We start from the raw sequence: 21,382 nt of genomic DNA, 5'->3' as shown, positions 1-21,382 counted from the left end.
GCTGTAACATTGCTGACAACAGTCTGCTGTAATATAGATGTAATATTGCTAACTACTGTTCTCTCTGCTATAGCTGTAACATTGCTTACAACAGTCTGCCGTAATATAGATGTTATATTGCTAACTATTGTTCTCTCTGCTATAGCTGTAACATTGCTGACAACAGTCTGCTGTAATATAGATGTAATATTGATAACTATTTTTCTCTCTGCTACAGCTTTAATATTGCTGACAACAGTCTGCTGCAATATAGATGTAATATTGCTAACTACTGTTCTTTCTGATATAGCTGTAATATTGCTGACAACAGGTCGCTGCAATATTTATCTATATAGGATTAGTAGTATTTGTGATTGCAATCTGTCAGATCAAGCTGTGATAACGGTGTGATTTACTTATTCTATGCGGACGATGCTATTCTTACTTTGCATGAAGCAGTCTCTTATTAAGAAATGTTAAACACCACAAGTCACCATTTCTCTTTATTTGATCACATGCAGTCAGTTGCATATTTAACTCGTCTTCGAGCACAGGACATTGGAGCAAGATTCATGTATGTTCATGTACCAAACCGCCCTTCGAGAACAAATCGGTTTGTCCCTGAATGTGCACGAATTTCACTTAAAAGTATTGTGCTAGACACAGTGTCGACCCCCATCAATGAAAATGAGCTGTCCCGTCACAAAGCTCGCAGCGTCTGAGGCAAGAAAGGCAATGGACTCAGCCACATCCTGGGGTTGGCCCACTCTGCCAAGGGGATGGGCAACTGCTTGTTCCTTCAAGAACTGGAAATATATAACAATGACCTTTCAGGACAATAGTACCACAGGGGCCAATCTCATTAAAATCACCGCTACATAAAGTACTGCCATACAGTCTCAGGTCATGGTTTTGACATTCCAGGCTTTTATTTTGTTCAGTTTTCAAATTTTGAATCAAGAACATTATCAAAATATTTTTCAAAGCCTAGCCTGGAATGGAAGTCGCCATATTGAAAAAGTACCGTAAAGCTTGAGAAAGCAGCTTTCTGATTGTCTAATGTCGAATTCCTGTAAGTTAATCATTTCATTGGTCGATCAAAGTTGGCGAAAGGTCGTCCCCTTCTGTACCCTGTTTCAAAAAGCAACTTAAAACTAAACCACTCACTCACTCGAGTCGACCAGTCCTTATTTTATCCCCTTAATGCCGAGCGCCAGGCACGGAAACAACAAGTACCATATTTTAACGTTTTGTGGTATGACACAGCAGACGATCATTGGCCGACGCTCTATCCACTACACCACAACAGTCGTAGTTTATGATCAATATGTAAAAGGGGGCCCTGGTGATTTAGTTATTGTGAACATTAAAGAGAATTCCTTCGCCAGACGACCCAGAATATTTGATATCAACAAATATAAATATAATCTACTGACGGAATAGGTGACACATTATTTCGACGCATCACACACTACGACAGTTGAGATGTATCTTGCCAGCATCAATATTGTGGAGAGAGTAAGGCCGTAGCCGCTGACCTTGCCGTAATCCTCGTCTTGGTTGTGAAAGAATGAGTCCTCCCGAGTGAAGAGCGGAGTGTCCACAACGCCGGGGCTGGAAAAAAAGTGGTGTATTGAGCTGAGATTCCTGTCTGGCGTATGATACACATTGCCAAAGTTTACTATTGTAATCTGATGTATGAATGAATGAGCGAGTTGGTTGTAACGCCGCCTCTAACAGTGTTCCAGTTATATCGCGGCGTGTCAGCTTAATGTGGAGAAAAGCACGAAGTGATGCAGGTTTCAGACGTTTACCACTTCGGAGAAACCCACGTGCACGGGTATGGTGCTGACAAACCTAGAAACATAATCGGGGCCAACCAGGATTCGAACCCACAATCATAGGTTTCTGGCGTGCCCAAGGGTCGCAACTCTGCACAGCGAATCGCGGCGCCTTAGACGACTGGGCCACCTCTGCCTCCGTATGAATCAAGGGTATGTGATTGTAAATAGCAATCCTTCATAGTCGATTTCTTGTTGTGTTCGAAATACCAGCTTTTAAGGGAGAGTGGGCTCGGGCCAAATTGAAAGCCCTAGAAAATTTGCAACCAGAAATTATATGGTGTATACTACTCAAAAGAAGTTTAGAACACCAGATTATTTCGAGTATATATCATTCTAGCAGTAGATGCTTACTCTATTTACATACGTCGCCCAAAATGTGACTCGTCACTAGCTATAACCGAAAATGGGCTGATCTCCCAGTGTGCGTGTGCATGTGCATGTGCGTGTGCGTGTGCGTGTGCATGTCTTTCTGCCTACAAATAGTTCGCATTGTAAGGACATCCACAGATAACACTTATAATTTATCACATAAATCAATCACTTTACGAAAGGAACTTCTTACTTTACAGAGTTCACTCGAACTTTCTTGGGCGCGAGCTCTGCAGAAGGAAAGACAACCGCATAAACAAATGTCATGTTCTGATAAACACACCAATAATTACTTTGATCTGAACCCCACATAAATAGTTGTATGGACACTTAAAATAATATACCATAAGAACTGGAGCACAAACCCTGGCGACATTCTTCTTGATGCTAGGTAGGGGTGTACTTCTATCGACCAGCTTACACCTACCAGAAGAAGGTCAAGGTGCTTACATGCTTAACATATCATGAAGGTCAAGGACGTCCACGGCGGAGACAAACAAATTGAAGACAAGAAAGAGTGCATGTAGAAATCTATAAAAACACAAAAGAACCCGGGAGAGGCTGGGTAAACTACCACTCAATCCACCCAGAAAAAAACACCCACCCACACAGTCACCCCACTCCACCCACACAGTCACCAACCCAACCCCACCCCACCCAAAACCGTCACGCCACCCAACCCGAAACATTCACGCCACCCAAAACAGTCACGCCACCTTCAAAGACACCCCCATACCACCCAGTCATCCCACCCCATACAAATATAACCCCATCCCACCGTCAACAGACACCCCACCCACAATCACCCAACCTGAACAGTCGCCCATGCACAATCACCCTACCAAGTTACCCCACCCAACTCGAACAGTCAGACCGAAGTGTTACCTCGCCCAACGCAACAGTCATCCAAAATAGTCACAGACTTACCCCATCCCAAACAGTCCCTCCAATCAAACAAGCAACGCCCTGCCCCCTCGCCCAGTCGCCCATCCAGGAACCCACCCCAACCAAACAGTCAACCCCCCGAAACAGTCACCCCTACGAAACAGAAACCACATTCAAACAATCATCCAATCCTAACAGTCACCCCGACCGAAACCGTCACCTCACCCAAACAGTGACCCCACATTAAAACGATCCAGACTCTCACCTAAAGCCAGGCACTGCGTGAACATATCCAGGGCGGCCTTGCTGACACAGTATGTCCCCGCAGCCGGCGCCTAGAACACATAAGACACACCCAGTCTATATGAAGCATGCTTTGTTTCATCAGTTTTCTACATCATTTCGGCTACTTTTCATTACCACCTTCGATTTGACTGCAGATGCGCTCAGAAACGACATACTGAATTAAGTAAGTACAAGATTACAGTCGCGCGGCCTTTATTGTTTATGTTCGAAATTAGTCGTTTTTATCTGTTTTCCAGATACAGAAATAAGAAAGGGTGGTCTGAATACTTCGCTCACTCTATATCGAAAATGTAGAAGCCTTCTGTTGGGGTAGAGAGCATCATCCTATTGGAGTAAAACATTGGTCGTGATCCTGGAAGAGACGATAGAGATCGTCGGAGTAACGCTGTGAGGAGCAAGCAGAGCTGATAGACTGGAACGTGGGCAATCTGCAATCTGGGCTCTGTCTCTTTACGACACTGGATGGTCAATACCTTCGAGCACCTCCCTCTTGTACCGTCTTCTCACGTCTCTCTCTTGTACCGTCTTCTCACGTTTCCCTCTTGTACCGTCTTCTCACAGTCGTCCCACGTCTTCCTCTTGTACCGTCTTCTCACAGTCGTCTCACGTCTCCCTCTTGTACCGTCTTCTCGCAGTCGTCCCACGTCTCCCTCTTGTACCGTCTTCTCACAGTCGTCCCGCGTCTCCCTCTTGTACCGTCTTCTCACAGTACAAAACTATGTGAAAAAACTATACAAATTCTTTAAAATGAGATCTTAGTGCACACTTCTGTTAATTCAGCAACATCGAAAAGGTCATCACAGGGTATTCTGAGCGACAGTTACGTGCTGGGCTCTGTCTCTTTACGACACTGGATGGTCAATACCTTCGAGCACCTCCCTCTTGTACCGTCTTCTCACGTCTCTCTCTTGTACCGTCTTCTCACGTTTCCCTCTTGTACCGTCTTCTCACAGTCGTCCCACGTCTTCCTCTTGTACCGTCTTCTCACAGTCGTCTCACGTCTCCCTCTTGTACCGTCTTCTCACAGTCTTCTCACGTCTCCCTCTTGTACCGTCTTCTCACAGCCGTCCCACGTCTCCCTCTTGTACCGTCTTCTCACAGTCTTCCCACGTCTCCCTCTTGTACCGTCTTCTCACAGTCGTCCCACGTCTCTCTCTTGTACCGTCTTCGCACAGTCGTCCCACGTCTCCCTCTTGTACCGTCTTCTCACAGTCGTCCCACGTCTCCCTCTTGTACCATCTTCTCACAGTCGTCCCACGTCTCCCTCTTGTACCGTCTTCTCACAGTACAAAACTATGTGAAAAAACTATACAAATTCTTTAAAATGAGATCTTAGTGCACACTTCTGTTAATTCAGCAACATCGAAAAGGTCATCACAGGGTATTCTGAGCGACAGTTACGTGCTGGGCTCTGTCTCTTTACGACACTGGATGGTCAATACCTTCGAGCACCTCCCTCTTGTACCGTCTTCTCACGTCTCTCTCTTGTACCGTCTTCTCACGTTTCCCTCTTGTACCGTCTTCTCACAGTCGTCCCACGTCTTCCTCTTGTACCGTCTTCTCACAGTCGTCTCACGTCTCCCTCTTGTACCGTCTTCTCACAGTCTTCTCACGTCTCCCTCTTGTACCGTCTTCTCACAGCCGTCCCACGTCTCCCTCTTGTACCGTCTTCTCACAGTCTTCCCACGTCTCCCTCTTGTACCGTCTTCTCACAGTCGTCCCACGTCTCTCTCTTGTACCGTCTTCGCACAGTCGTCCCACGTCTCCCTCTTGTACCGTCTTCTCACAGTCGTCCCACGTCTCCCTCTTGTACCGTCTTCTCACAGTCGTCCCACGTCTCCCTCTTGTACCGTCTTCTCACAGTACAAAACTATGTGAAAAAACTATACAAATTCTTTTAAATGAGATCTTAGTGCACACTTCTGTTAATTCAGCAACATCGAAAAGGTCATCACAGGGTATTCTGAGCGACAGTTACGTGCTGTGCGACTGATTCCGAATCCTAGACATGGCCATGACATTTCATAGTGTCAAGTTCTTCCATCGAATCTCGGTCATTTATTAGATGTTCCATTTCATTTGTTTAGTTTGTCAAAATATTTTTTCTAAGCTTGACTAGTTATATAAACAACGGTAGGTGCGGTCACGTACGCAGACTTTATCACCTATAGGATAACACGGTAGTATAATTATTTATGTTTATTTATTAAATGTCTTTTCAATATATTATTACATTCCGGTTATATTCAAATTTGAAAAGTTGAATTTTCAATGCTGAAAATTGTAGTTACATATTTGTATTTGTGAAATGATTTTTCTGCAAACGAAAACTTTCTAGCCCTTGGACCAAATGTTTCAATAACGCTCCAAATCATGTTAACTCAGAGCCGATCTATATAGTATAGACTTTCATTGGCTGTGTGGGATATATTTGTTTCAGGGTCTGTGTGACAGACGAAATTTATGACGAATCTCAAAAGTCTTTTGGCCGGGCATTATTGATTCTCATGTTTAACTTCCCTACATAGTCTAACACACTGCAAGGATTTTACATCTCACGATTGCTAAGACGCAAAGTTTACATTGACGTCATGACCTATTATATATGACATGTAGGATCACACAATTATAGAACTGTTTATGTTCAATTAATTAACGAAACTTTTAGATTATATCTTGAAACATAAATATGACTATATTCATTTAATTTAATAAAGCTTAAAGTCCGGGCTGCATCTAGAGGGGGCAAGGGCCCTGGGCTGATGATGGGCCTGACCAGCCTGGCTGGGCCAGGATCACCCAAACCCTCTTTGCTGCATTTTATTTCCAATCTGTACATAATAATACTAACATGTATTTTATATTATATTGATTATAGGTCATGATTTAGTTGCACATTTGTTTTAATGGGCCAAATATTGAAATATAGCCAAAACTAAATGAAGTTAATAAAAAATGTGTCATGGTGCTCGTAAACACACATTTGTTTATTTGCAAAACAAAACTCATGCGTGTTCAGCAAAAGGAAACGTTGCTCGACTATGGGCGAGATATTTTAATAATGCTATAAATTAGTGGAATACATTTAAAATGAATTCAGTTATGCGTAATGGTACTTGAAGACATATCTTCATGTATTTGCAAAATCAAAACATGAGTTTTGAGCAAAGGAGAATATTCTCGCTCGTGTGCCAAACAGTGTTCGCTTATGATCGAGATATTTTGAATAAAGCTGTGAATTAGTTGAATTAAGTTAAAATGAGTTGATTTATGGGTCATGATACTTGTAGACACACCGTTATCCATTTGCAAAAAAACAAAAACAACATGAATTCTTAGCAAATGAAGATATTCTCGCCCATAACAATACGTAACACTGCCATGTAACACACTGCATACCACAAACCAAGTTGAACTTACCGGACGAACTCCGTAAAGACTGGAAACGTTTACGATGTTCCCTGTAAAAAGGAAACCGGTTTAGACAGAGTATACTACTACCCCGAGACAGTTTTCGCTGAAAACACGCTGTAATACGTCAACGAATGAAACAGCAAATTAAAGTCTATCCAAAGAAATGACTGCTTCTATTTGCGGCCACTGGAAGATGGAGGACGTGTGTGTGTGTGTGTGTGTGTGTGTGTGTGTGTGTGTGTGTGTGTGTGTGTGTGTGTGTGTGTGTGTGTGTGTGTGTGTGTGTGTGTGTGTGTGTGTGTGTGTGTGTGTGTGTGTGTGTTGTTTTATCCCCTTAATGCCGAGCGCCGACAGGTTAACAACAAGTACCATCTTTTAACGTGTTTCTGTATGACGCGGCCGGGTCTCGAACCCCGGACGGATGTTCTACCACTAAACCACGGAGGCGGTCGGAGTAGCCTAGTGATTAGAGCTGTTGCCCACTACGACACAGACTTGTGTAATTTCCCCCAATACAACATTGCTCGAATTGGTATAAAATCATATTGACTCAATCACTTTCGGAAGTGAGAACGTTATTTTGTAAATAAGTAATCCTATTTTCGAGTGGAAAGAGCATACATTCCGAAAGCAATGGCATCTGAAGCAAATGTACCCAACCTGCGTCTATCTAAAAGTACCAATCATGTGTCTTTCCCAGATGTACCCACCAGTGTCCCCCTTTGATGAACCCACCCTGCGTATACCCCAGATGAAACAACCCATGTGTCCCCCAGACGTGCCCGGCCTAAATCTCCCCAAGATGTTTCCACCCTGCGTCTCCCCCAGATGTATTCACTCTGCGTCTCACAAAGATGTTCCCACCCTGCACCTGCCCAAGATGTACCGACCAAGATATACACACCATACGTCTCCCCAGATGTACCCACCCACGTCTCCCCAGATGTACCCACCCACGTCTCCCTAAGATGTACCCACCCACGTCTCCCTCAGATGTACCCACCCACGTCTCCCTCAGATGTACCCATCCACGTCTCCCTCAGATGTACCCACCCACGTCTCCCTCAGATGTACCCACCCACGTCTCCCCAGATGTACCCATACACGTCTCCCTCAGATGTACCCACCCACGTCTCCCCAGATGTACCCACCCACGTCTCCATCAGATGTACCCACCTACGTCTCCCTCAGATGTACCCACCCACGTCTACCTCAGATGTACCCACCCACGTCTCCCCAGATGTACCCACCCACGTCTCCCTCAGATGTACCCACCCACGTCTCCCTCAGATGTACCCACCCACGTCTCCCTCAGATGTACCCACCCACGTCTCCCTCAGATGTACCCACCCACGTCTCCCTCAGATGTACCCACACACGTCTCCCCAGATGTACCCACCCACATCTCCCTCAGATGTACCCACCCACGTCGCCTTCAGATGAACCCATCCACGTCGCCTTCAGATGTACCCACCCACGTCTCCCTCAGATGTACCCACCCACGTCGCCGTCAGATGTACCCACCCACATCGCTCTCAGATGTGCCCACCCACGTCTCCCTCCGATGTGCCCACAATGTACCTGCCCAAGATGTACCCATCAACGTCTCCTCAAGATGTACCCATCCACGTTTCCCCCAGATGTACGCACCAACGTCTCCCCAGATGTACCCACCAACGTCTCCCTCAGATGTACCCACCCACGTCTCCCCAGATGTACCCACCCACGTCTCCATCAGATGTACCCACCCACGTCTCCCTCAGATGTACCCACCCACGTCTACCTCAGATGTACCCACCTACGTCTCCCCAGATGTACCCACTCACGTCTCCCTCAGATGTACCCACCCACGTCTCCCTCAGATGTACCCACCCACGTCTCCCTCAGATGTACCCACACACATCTCCCCAGATGTACCCACCCACGTCTCCCTCAGATGTACCCACCCACGTCGCCTTCAGATGAACCCATCCACGTCGCCTTCAGATGTACCCACCCACGTCTCCCTCAGATGTACCCACCCACGTCGCCGTCAGATGTACCCACCCACCTCGCTCTCAGATGTGCCCACCCACGTCTCCCTCCGATGTGCCCACAATGTACCTGCCCAAGATGTACCCATCAACGTCTCCCCAAGATGTACCCATCCACGTTTCCCCCAGATGTACGCACCCACGTCTCCCCAGATGTACCCACCAACGTCTCCCTCAGATGTACCCACCCACGTCTCCCCAGATGTACCCACCCACGTCTCCCTCAGATGTACCAACCCACGTCTCCCCAGATGTACCCATCCACGTCTCAATCCGATGTGCCCACCCTGTGCCTGCCCAAGATGTACCCACCCTGCGTCTTCTCCAGATGGGGGACTGCCAGCTGGCACAGTAGGAAGGGCACCTTCATGTTTAGGTTCATCTCCATGTCGTACTTGGATTCCGACAGCTCCATGCACCCCTGCGGGAACACCAAACCCGCGTTGTTCACCTGTAACACGAAGAGGTTAGGTCAGACACCCGGATGAACAACATGCATATCCGGTTATACATGTCTAGCCACAGAACAACAAGGATCCCTTGATTAAGGTGTTAATCTCTCAGCCAGTGAGTGAGTGAATGTCGTTTTACGTCATAGTCAACACAATATTTTAACAACAATTATCACGGTGGACCCGAGATGGAGCAGTCTCCATTATATTACATATTATAATAACACGTAAATAACAAATAACATCAAACAAGCAAACAAAAACTAGTTATGGAAACAAACTGAACTTTGTTCCAAAAATGATATATAAATGTTTCCAAATGGGTTTTTTATGCATTCGAAACACATCAGGGAAGAAAACATATATGTATATCGGATTTTTTATAATATTGTTCAAATTCAGGTAAGAAACGTCGGCCTACGGTTGACACTCGCACACATACCAGTACATCGAGCCTGGTAAACTTGGCGACTGTCTTTTCAATGGTTGACTTTCTGAAGGCCGCGTCAGTGAGGTCACCGGAAAGGGCCAGAATCTGAAAATCAAACAGACAGGGAAATAATTCATATATCGTGTTATCACCTGAAAAGTTCTACTCCGGCTCCGTAAACAGGTTTTCCTCTGAAAGCGTAAGACTGGTACCTTGCATGAATTCCTTTTGTGATGATATACTTTATTCAAATAATTGGTACTTACTAACTAAAAGATGGTACTTTGTTTGAATGATAATGCTATGCCATGTCTACAGCGTCACGCTGCTTCTGCATTGTTTCCTGTAGACTGGTCCTCCAATTCTTTGCTTGGACTTGGCTTGGTCTTTGCTTGCTCTTGCCTTGGTCCCTGTCTTCGCTTGGTCTTGTCTTAGTCTTGTCTTGGCTTGGTCTTGGCTTGGTCTTTGCTTGGTCTTTGCTTGGTCTTTGCTTGGTCTTGGCTTGGTCTTGGCTTGATCTTGGCTTGGTCTTACCTTGGTCCCTGTCTTGGCTTAGTCTTGTCTTAGTCTTGTCTTTGCTTGGTCTTGTCTTGGCCTTTGCTTGGTCTTGGCTTGGTCTTGGCTTGGTCTTGGCTTGGTCTTACCTTGGTCCCTGTCTTGGCTTGGTCTTGTCTTAGTCTTGTCTTTGCTTGGTCTTTGCTTGGTCTTTGCTTGGTCTTTGCTTGGTCTTGGCTTGGTCTCTGCTTGGACTTGGCTTGGTCTTACCTTGGTCCCTGTCTTGGCTTGGTCTTGTCTTAGTCTTGTCTTTGCTTGGTATTTGCTTGGTCTTGGCTTGGTCTTGGCTTGGTCTTTGCTTTGTCTTACCGTGGTCCCTGTCTTGGTCTTGGCTTGCTCTTTGCTTGGACTTGGCTTGGTATTTGCTTGGTCTTGGCTTGGTCGTGTCTTCGCTTTGTCTTGTCTTTGCTTGGTCTTGTCTTGGTCTTGGCTTGGTCTTGGCTTGGTCTTGGCTTTGTTTTTGCTTGGTCTTTGCTTGATCTTGGTCTTGACTTGGTCTTTGCTTGGTCTTGGCTTGGTCTTGTCTTGGTCTTGTCTTGGTCTTGTCTTGGTCTTGTCTTGGTCTTGTCTTGGTCTTGTCTTGGTTTGGTCTTGGCTTGGTCATGGCTTTGTCTTTGCTTGGTCTTGGCTTTGTCTTGGCTTGGTCTTGGCTTGGTCTTGTATTGGCTTGGTCTTTGCTTGGTCTTGGCTTCGTCGTGTCTTAACTTGGTCTTGTCTTTGCTTGGTCTTTGCTTTATCTTGCCTTGGTCCATGTCTTGGCTTGGTCTTGTCTTAGTCTTGTCTTGGCTTGGTCTTGGCTTGGTCTTTGCTTGGTCTTTGCTTGGTCTTGGCTTGGTCTTGGCTTGATCTTGGCTTGGTCTTACCTTGGTCCCTGTCTTGGCTTGGTCTTGTCTTAGTCTTGTCTTTGCTTGGTCTTGGCTTGGTCTTGGCTGGGTCTTGGCTTGGTCTTGGCTTGGTCTTGGCTTGGTCTTGGCTTGGTCTTGGCTTGGTCTTACCTTGGTCCCTGTCTTGGCTAGGTCTTGTCTTAGTCTTGTCTTTGCTTGGTCTTTGCTTGGTCTTTGCTTGGTCTTTGCTTGGTCTTGGCTTGGTCTTGGCTTGGTCTTGGCTTGGTCTTACCTTGGACCCTGTCTTGGCTTGGTCTTGTCTTAGTCTTGTCTTTGCTTGGTATTTTCTTGGTCTTGGCTTGGTCTTGGCTTGGTCTTTGCTTTGTCTTACCGTGGTCCCTGTCTTGGTCTTGGCTTGCTCTTTGCTTGGACTTGGCTTGGTATTTGCTTGGTCTTGGCTTGGTCGTGTCTTCGCTTTGTCTTGTCTTTGCTTGGTCTTGTCTTGGGCTTGGCTTGGCCTTGGCTTTGTTTTTGCTTGGTCTTTGCTTGATCTTGGTCTTGGCTTGGTCTTTGCTTGGTCTTGGCTTGGTCTTGGCTTGGTCTTGTCTTGGTCTTGTCTTGGTTTGGTCTTGGCTTGGTCATGGATTTGTCTTGGCTTGGTCTTGGCTTTGTCTTGGCTTGGTCTTGGCTTGGTCTTGTATTGGCTTGGTCTTTGCTTGGTCTTGGCTTCGTCGTGTCTTAACTTGGTCTTGTCTTTGCTTGGTCTTTGCTTGGTCTTTGCTTTATCTTGCCTTGGTCTATGTCTTGGCTTGGTCTTGTCTTAGTCTTGGTCTTTGCTTGGTCTTGGTTTGGTCTCGGCTTGGTCTTTGCTTGGTCTTGGATTTGTCTTGGTTTGGTCTTGTCTTGGTCTCGTCTTGGTCTTTGCTTGGTCTTTGCTTGATCTTTGCTTGGTCTTTGCTTGGACTTGGCTTGGTCTTTGCTTGATCTTGTCTTGGGCTTTGCTTGGTCTTGTCTTGGTCTTAGCTTGGTCTTTGCTTGGCTTGGCTTGGTCTTGGTCTTGGCTTGGTCTTGGCTTGGCTTGGCTTGGTCTTGGTCTTGGCTTGGTCTTGGCTTGGCTTGGCTTGGCTTGGCTCTAGGACTGACTGCTCTGATTTCAGCATATAGCGAGTTTGTTATCAAACAAGGGACAAGGCCGGTTACGTGATATACGAGTTAGCCTGTTGTAGTGATGCAATGTTCTGGAGAGTGAGCTACAGTGCTATGGAGCTGTTTTTCGGACCTCTTTCTCGCCTGGTTATTAGGTTATCTCACAATGGTCAATAGGAGTCACAATAATTATAATTGGATCATTATAACAGCGCTTAATACACAGCACAGAGTTTTGCTCAAAGCGCTTACAAAAATGGTATTAAAAATGCTCATGGTCAGTTTGTGCAGCTGCCATTCAAAACATTTGCAGCCAAATGACTTTTCTCTTTGGGATATCCAACAGGTGTTTGTTTTGCTGGATCTGAGGCATCTCTTTTCCTGATCTTTGGTCTGAAGATGGTAGAGGTATATTTTGATGCTGCTCCATGTATGCACTGATAGGCTAAGCAAAGGATGTTAGTTTATCAATGGTTGAGCTGGTAGCAGGGATTTCAACGCGGTTGTGATACTGTCACGTTTTGATGTTTTTATGACAATACACATTCATTAGTGTCGCAATCTCTTTCGTGTTTTGATGTTTTCTTGTGATGTACTAGACTAACATTTAGTCTCTGAAATCTTATATTACACAATATCCTTCTTGACTCTAAAAATAAAAATAAAATTCCCTATGCTGATTTCAGAATAGAGCTAGCTTGAGCTGGCTAGACTTGCTTTTGTATGCATTTCTAGATTATGTTTTTTTCATAAAATAAATATATTCCACGGTCATGGTGCAGGACTAGTGATGTACCCACAGACTGTTACAATAATCAATATTAACGATCTTGCCAGTGCCGATGCTGTGTCTGGTCAGAAGGTATATGATACTGCCAATGATACGCAGGTGATAGTTCCAGATTATGCAAAAGCTATTACATGTGCTTGTCCATGGTCAGCTCTGATTGAAGGGAAACTCCAAGGTTTTTCAATGAACTGGAGAAGAGAATTGATGCCTGGCAAACTGAAATATGACTTGGGTCATACAAGTGAAAACCTCTGTCTTGTGCTCATGAAGTTGCTGTTTGTAATCCATGATGCTTAGCGCTGCCATTCTACTTTCTGAAAACTATCTGCAATCTGTGTCATCTGAATAGAGGTGATAGGAAATAGGTGGTTATGTACAAAACCTTCAGGTGTCTTGCTGTACAGAGTGAACAGTACAGGACCTAATACATATCCCTGTGGTACACAATATGTTAGATTATTTGGATTTGATTGTCTTCTTGGTGATAACTAACTGGCTTCTGTCTGATACATATGATGAAAGCCAAGAGTTGACCTTGTCATTAAGTCCGTATTTCACCAAATCAGTGCTTGTGATTGATTGTGTCGAAAGCAGCAGAGAGATCGAGGAGCACTAATGTGCGATTATTTCCATCATCTACTTCAATCCGCATTTCATTCATAATGCAGACCCAAGGAGCTTTAGTACTATGGGCACTCTCAGAGGTACACTGGGATTTTCTTGATAGAGTCTGACTATTTGTGTGAATTAACAGCTTCTTGATAACTGCTTTTTCTTAGAGATATATGGGACATTTGGAGATTGGATGCCTGTTTGTTCAGCTTATTTCTGTCAAGACTCTGCTTCTTAATGAGATGATGCATTCTCAAATAACCTTGGTATTGTTCCAGTATCCAGTCTGATATTGATAGTACTAGTATTTGTGATGACAGGGAGTAGAACACAAAAAACAGTTTAGTGGGAATAGGGTCCGGCTCCTATGTTTGGACATTTCAGCATATGTAGTTCATACATTGGTTTAAAATGAGTTAGACATTCACCTCAAAACATTGTGGTCAGATCCTTGGTGAGTTCGATCCTGGCCATAGCCAGGGACGGGCGATTTACTGATGTTTTCAGTTTTGGTTAAATGACTCAGGCAGTTTTCATCATTTTTCAGCAGTAGGAAGTATCTTCTCTTCGGGGTTTCAACATTTGAGTCCAAAGTGCTTTGGGGTAGTTTATATTTGAAAGTAATGGTTCTTAAATTACCACCAAAGACAATAAATAGATCTTAATTGTGCACCCCCCACCCCCCTTTCAAAAAAGCTGTATCCGCCCATGGAAAAGCATATGGAAATAAAAGGAAAGTGCGATACAAAAATCAAATAGAAAAGCTCTAACCCATCGTATTTCATTTGTTACATGTATCATCAGTCAACTAGTGAGATGGACGTACTTGGGGTGTACAAGACAGGAAGTACCATACTACAACACTCACGTCATCAGCCGGTATCCCGCACTCCGAGCATCTTTTAGCGACGTCTTCCAGTCTCGTCTTATCTCGTCCCGTTATCGAGAGTTTGGCTCCATGTTTGGCAAAATGCAAAGCTGCCCCCTCTCCAATACCGGAACTCGCTCCTGGAGTCGTGATATTATTTAGTAACATTGAACAAAAAATAACATTTCTACAACTTCTTTGTCTTTGTCTTTGCATTATTTACGGTAGTATTGAACAATACTGGAACTAGTGAATTATCCATGCTGAGACCACAACTCGATATCATTGAATATATACCCATTTTTACCTAATTCCATATGTGTTGAACACATTCCATAAAAGAGGACTCTTTATAGGGTCGAATGCCTTAGAAAAACATAAAACTTACCCCCTTTACGTGAAAGAAAACATTGGCCAAGTGTCTATTGTTGAGTATCGCTTCGGGAAACCAGACTGACACTCAGAAATTTTACCATAAGTATCTGCCAAAAATACCCATCCTCCTACACAAGATAGACTGAGGGCTCCAACGCTGTCAGGGTTAGATGAGTATCTTTTCTTATGCAGTCGAATGATAATCCCCAAAGACTAGTTCAGGAAAAACAACTTTTTCGTAAATACTATTAAGTGGTATCTCTAAAAAAGGAGAAATATTTTCACGTGACTCCCTCCTGTATTCACCTAAAATATATCTACTCCAGTTGTTATGTTTCAGAGCATTTTATGAGTCACTGGTTTTTGGTTTAGGGTCAATCCATGCAATAGGGTTTTGAGGGCGTGACGACCTGACCCAAAACGCCCCAGAAACGTTTCCAGTCCCCGGCGCAGTTAACTAGGTCAGCCCCGGCCTACAAACTTCGCCATCGCGTCGCTCCTGCCGTCACACTGACCTGGGTGGTGAATAACTGTGTCTCAGTATGACTCAGGGAAACATGATCGCAAGCTGCGCAGTGTCAGTATGTCATCAGTGTAAATAGTCATGGACAATGTGTATGTTGACCTGTTGTAATTGGTCAGACTAGATCGCACTACATCATGCATGTTGTTCATCGAGATTGGACATGTGTAGACACAATGCACTGGGTTTCATCTTGTGTCGAGGGGGTGGGGTGCGGTTGAGAGAAGGTCAACTTGCCCTAACCATCACCGGGTGTGTGGGTGTGGGGTGTGGGAGGTGGAGGTGGGTGTGGTTGTAGGAGGTGGGTGTGGGGGGTGGGTGTGGTTGTAGGAGGTGGGTGTGGGGTGTGGGTGTGGGTGTGGGTGTGGGTGTGGGAGGTCGGTCTGGGTTCGGATGTTGGAGGTGGAGGTGTGTGTGGGAGGTGTGTGTTTGTGTGTGTGTGGGGGGACGTGGGTGGTGGGGGTGGGGAGTGGTGGGATGAGGCAGGTGTGTGTGTGTGTGTGTGTGTGTGTGTGTGTGTGTGTGTGTGTTAATGTACAAATTAACTTTGTCTTGATATATTCAGATATATTGGACTGGCCAATATTCATATTTTCCAGCTGTATTTTAATAGAATATATAAAGGTGTGTTTTGGGATGGAAAATATTTTGTACTAGGAATCCATATATCGGCACACACAGTTTGACGCCATTTACGATGCTATGGCATAGTTGCTAGGAGACCCGCATTTGATCATGATAAATAACTATTTGCATAGTTACTACTGGCGTATTAATTAATCTTACGGTTTCCAAAAAAATGGTTTATCGCTATTGTATTCCAATGTTTGGGCAAAGAATATTTAAGACTTTGTTTACTATTATTTCATAATTCATAATTAATTTCATGTACGTAATATACATGAAGAAAATTATTTTCTCCAAATAAGTACAATTTTATGCCTGTGGCATATCCAGCAAAACGTCAGAAAGTAATTTGTGACGTATCTCGGTGGAGTCTTTGGTGGAAAGATAGGCTTCATCTAAAAATAGCGACCAATGACACCGTGGGGAAAACCCTGTACACAACGAACCGGAAGTGTCCTGTTTCCGAGTACAGTTTTTCGCAACGCGTGCACCGCCAGATCAAGAGAGGTTAATGCTAAATTAGGATTTACCAACATGATCCTGAATGTAAATTGTAACAGTTGGGTTTTCTATAATGCACTGACACCATGAACGTGTCATCACACCACTGTATTATGTGGTAATCGTGTGATCAGAATGCATTAAAATAAAATAGGGTAAATGGACTGTTATCCGGTATAGTTATCCATAATAATAGAATTGAATGTTTTCTTGCACAGTGCAGCAGTAAATTACGCGTGTATGTCACGACCTTTGTAAAATCTGATGAAAAATAGATGTAAGTTTAATAGGAATTGACTGATCTGATATCTAATATGGTAGACGCTTTTTGCAACTCTCAGTAAAGACCGACGACAACGTCTATACACATGTACAACTGATTTATGTCATTCATTGTTTACTTAAATTAAGGTGACTATTCTAAACTATTTGGTAATATCCTCACAACATTTACTTACATGCGAAGATATGTCCCTAAACACGTTGAAATATAGCGAGAAAATGTTACCAGTAACATATTGACCAGTCCCTGTAAATGACACGTTTTGAAGCACTGTACCATATGACACAGTGCATGACGCCCTGGCACGTTCAGCTCGGATATTTGCTTCATTATAAAATGACTGATGTGATTCGTTGTTAGAAACACGATAGAAGAATAGTAAACGGAACGCCTGACACTCCCATCACACAAATAATGAATCTGATACCAGCAATAGATACAGATTTATTGGCGTTATACAGGCAAGGCGAAGCGAGGCGTTTCCTCCTGAGCACTGCTGATCAGACGTTAGATTTTCAACATTGTGATCCTCTGCCATCATTCCTGGTGCCTGGGTCTGTTCATTCAGAGTTTTACCTGGCGGGTCTCTAGCTCTCACTTGACAAAGGTCAGCCAAAAGATCAGCTGGTGCTTAATTAATGCTCATGTGTATATGTGGAAGGCCCACATTCCTACAGAAGGTGTCAGCTGGTATGGCCGTTACCTGCGAGATGTGAAGTCAACTTCAAATAGAACACTGACCAAAACATCCGGTGGATGTTGTCTTGGCTGTGAGTACCTTGGTTTTGACGAAGTTGGCATCATTCCATTGATACCCGATGTCTTGAAATACAGAACCATAAACACGTCCTTTGATATGGCCCCGCCACCCCAATATGACCCTATTCGATTGTCAGGTGATTGTTTCAGGTGCTTTATCCCCAAACTTCATGTCAGTGTATAACAGAGCAGTACAACACAGTTATGGAAATTTACCTGAGGCCTTACAGCCTAATATTTTACAAGGGTAGGTATAAATTTTGATTTTTGCAGCCACTTGGAGGCTGCCTACAAATATTCAAAGCCTCTGTGAGCCTCTGTGAGCCTTCGGGAGGCTGTCTACAACCCCAAACGATTAAAGTCATATCATGATGTATTCCTTTTCCATTCCTAGCACTGTGTCTCCCAAAGAATTTAATGATACAGATCATTCAGAACATGTTAAGTTTCTTTTGATGACCATTGCTACACCCATCGTTATCAATCCATAGATCTCCCATCTATCTCTCTCACCATGGAAAAAAAAGTTCACCGAAAGTTTAATACACAGAATCAGGAAAATAGATATTATAAATATTTTGAAATTATAAATGATTTAAAATACATAGGTCCTATTTTCCAAATTCCCAAAAATTCGCAAGTCCAAATTTATATAATATGATTAAAATATTAAATCGACTAGATTGATCCATGATCACTATTTCGAGTCGAGGGAAAGATATGTTAATAGTGGATAATCAGTTTCACAAACATATTAAAAATAGCGAGTGGTGCATATTTTCAACTATGTTAAAGTTCACCAGTCTGCATACCCTAGTCGAGAGGGAAAAGAGTGAACGTCTGTGGCGTAAGGAGATTTATCTGAAGGTGATCTGTGAGAAATGCCTGTGTCGTAAAATACACAGACTTGGACATTATCGCTTACTTCTCAATTTGATATGTATGTTAAAGCGAACATGGTTTCTATTTAGTAACGCAAACATGCAAGTGAAGGGAAGTGTACCCTAGACTCTCACCCAAAAATTATTTATCTTGTGCTGTTGGCACTAGCTAACGATAAATATAGATGTCTTCCAAATGACACATGTCAAATCATAATGCTTTCGTGACATGTATGAAGAAGACAAAATCAATAAGAACTTTAACATATGCATGTTTGAGGCCAATGATGACCACGTGATTGAAAAATGGATTCAACTGGTTAAACCCTTGTGTGCAGTCCCATTATGCCAATATCAATGTACAGATGATTGTAGTGCTTTTAGCAATATTCCAGCAATATCACGGCGGGGGACACTAGAAAGGGGCTTCACACATTGTACCCATAAGACACTTCAATTAATCGGCGAGATTGAAAAAAATGAATGAGTGTTTATATGAATGAAATAATTACTCTGTTTATCACTTTATGGTTATTCTATTATTATTATTATTGTTTGTCATCCTTTGAAATACTTAGTATTCCTTATCGGGTATTAATGCGGAGACTCGGTGTACTTTCGCACAGTTGAGTCATGGCTTAGGACTCAGGACATTCGTCTACAGATGAGACTGTAGAAAATGACCAGTTTAGCCCTGTTATCTTGGTGTCTTATTTCGCCTAGTTAAACTCCACCATGAATTAGAGAAACAGAGAAACCCGCTTATATGCTACTACTACTACTACAACTACTACTACTACTACTGCTGCTGCCACTACTACTACTACTACTACTACTACTACTGCTGCTGCCACTACTACTACTACTACTACTACCACTACGTGAAGATCCGGGGTAGAATAGGTCTTCAGCAACCCATGCTTGCCGTATAAAGCGACTAACGGGATAGGGTGGTCAGGCTCGCCGTCTTGGTTGATGCATGTAATCGATCCCATCTGCGTGGATCGATGGCCCACGATGTTAATCACTGGACTCTCTGGTCCACACTCGATTATTTACAGACCGCCATCATATAGCTGGAATATTGCTGAGTGCGGCGTTAAACAAACCAAACCAAAAACTACTACTACTACTACTACTACTACTACTACTACATATGAGCGCTTGGCTCGCGTACTGATATTGTGGTGTGATGTAGGTAAGACTTGTCGTGCATCCGAGTGCTACTTGGTTTCACAGAGTTGGTGTTAGGGGTCAAATCAGGTTGCGTAGGCGGGTTAGTCTGGTGACTTACTGATAAAATATTAGGCTGTAAGGCCTCAGGTAAATTTCCATAGCTGTGTTGTACTGCTCTGTTATACACTTACATGAAGTGATCTGAGTTTGGAGATAATGCGCCTGAAACATAAGTCTATCGGAGAATCGAATAGGGTCATATAATACTCAAAGTTTGCAAAGGTCACCACTTTTAAAGGTAATATGTCAACTTGTGTGCATCTGTTGAAATAGCCAAATACGTTATAATAATGTCTGAAAAAAAACATGATAAAAAATCACGAGAACAAAAGAAGTGTAAAAAGTATCTCAGTATCTGGCATGTTATTCATGTGATGCGATCACAGCCTGGCACCGTCTCATGCTCCGAATAAGTGTCTGGTTGTTGCCAAGGGAAGATTGTTCCACTCTTCTGTAAGAACATTGCCGAGTTCCTACAAAATTGCTCGTTCAACGTGTGTTCGATAGGGTTGAGGTCTTGTGACCGGTCTGGTCACTCCATGTGGATAATGGTCCCCTGCCCTAAGTAGGCATCATGATGTTGGCACGATGAGGTCGTGCGTTATCGTCCATGATGATGATGTTCGGTCCGTTTGTAACAGCATACGGTGTCATGTACACACTCAAAATGTCATCCCTACAGCGCATCTGTCATCGTGCCCTGCTGGAGATGGAGATTGGTTCTTCCAGCTGATAAATAAGCTGATGCGATTAAAAAATCCGGGGCGGAAGCAGGCAGACGATCCGTTGAAATTGTGAAGCGCGTTAAACATCGGGAACCCTTTTTAATCCCAGTTAGGGGAATCCCTTCTGTGGCGGATCTTTTTCGTTTGGGGGACGATTTTTGTTTTTTATCGTCTGTTTTATGTTATTTTTTGTCATATTTAATTTTGGTCAAGCATGTGTGATTACGTATGCTCTAAAGTATTAAAATCTGCAAAGGTTCTGTGTTGACTTTACTTGCTAATTCTGAAGTGGGTTGCTGAAGCCCTATTCTACCCCGGGTCTTCACGGGTCTCTATGTACAGAGGTTACAAGAACTACGACCTAATTTTAATGATTGTTGAATGGAATGGATTGTATAGTATTGACAAAACAAAACTATCCGACCCTATTATTCTCCATTCAAAATTTTTCGTTTTTGTGTACCCCGTCAGTGACAGCCGCACAACCCGCATAACCCATAAATAGGTTATTTGTTGAGTATAAATATCATACTCCTCACTGTCGCCGTTGCTGGAGGATATCTTAATTTGTATGCAAAACAATTATCGCACTGAAATACTTCCATCATCACTCTGCAGCTTATTTCAGTATGTTTGCCAAAAAGAGAAACGACCGGTCACGTGATATGCAAATTAGCCTTTGGTAGTGGTGTAACGCTGTCATCACTGCGTCGGAAAGTACATTGTCAAAAGACCGGAACCGGAAGTGCCGCCATCTTGAAATGTGAAATGGAGGCCTTGCAAGAATCGGTTGGTCATGAGTTCGAATCCCTGATTCGACCCCATAATGATCCCTCGTCCCAAAGTGGTCGTCTACGACCTGTGTTGCTTGGGTCTGCAGCCAACGATGAGCTGCAATGCACGCCATGACAAAACTGGAATACTGTTCAAAGCTGCGTTTAACCAAACTGACGCACTCATTCTTA

General features: G+C 43.8%; 1 protein-coding gene across 1 annotated transcript; it reads right to left on the bottom strand.

Annotated features, from left to right (window-relative positions):
* Positions 1–469: 469 nt before the first annotated feature.
* LOC124114155 (3-oxoacyl-[acyl-carrier-protein] reductase FabG-like) lies at positions 470–14,690 on the bottom strand. Its single transcript, XM_046474722.2, has 8 exons — positions 14,508–14,690; positions 9,725–9,817; positions 9,143–9,281; positions 6,804–6,844; positions 3,343–3,412; positions 2,386–2,422; positions 1,518–1,593; positions 470–785 (listed from the first exon to the last, which is right to left on the bottom strand). The coding sequence occupies exons 1-8, from the start codon at positions 14,673–14,675 to the stop codon at positions 636–638; spliced, it is 774 nt and encodes a 257-aa protein (XP_046330678.2). The 5' UTR covers positions 14,676–14,690; the 3' UTR covers positions 470–635.
* Between the last annotated feature and the right edge of the window lie 6,692 nt (positions 14,691–21,382).

This window comes from Haliotis rufescens, unplaced genomic scaffold, assembly GCF_023055435.1.
Source record: "Haliotis rufescens isolate VD_foot unplaced genomic scaffold, xgHalRufe1.0.p SCAF_8, whole genome shotgun sequence".
Taxonomy (NCBI): domain Eukaryota; kingdom Metazoa; phylum Mollusca; class Gastropoda; order Lepetellida; family Haliotidae; genus Haliotis; species Haliotis rufescens.
This window is presented reverse-complemented; position numbering and strand designations above follow the sequence as displayed.

Excerpts from the sequence above, each read along its gene's own strand:
- LOC124114155 (XM_046474722.2), bottom strand. The coding sequence starts at position 14,675 with ATGTTACTAAATAATATCACGACTCCAGGAGCGAGTTCCGGTATTGGA. Across the intron at positions 2,423-3,342 it reads CACGCAGTGCCTGGCTTTAG|AGCTCGCGCCCAAGAAAGTT; the intron begins GTGAGAGTCTGG and ends TTCCTTCTGCAG. Across the intron at positions 1,594-2,385 it reads GTTCGAGTGAACTCTGTAAA|CCCCGGCGTTGTGGACACTC; the intron begins GTAAGAAGTTCC and ends CTTTTTTTCCAG.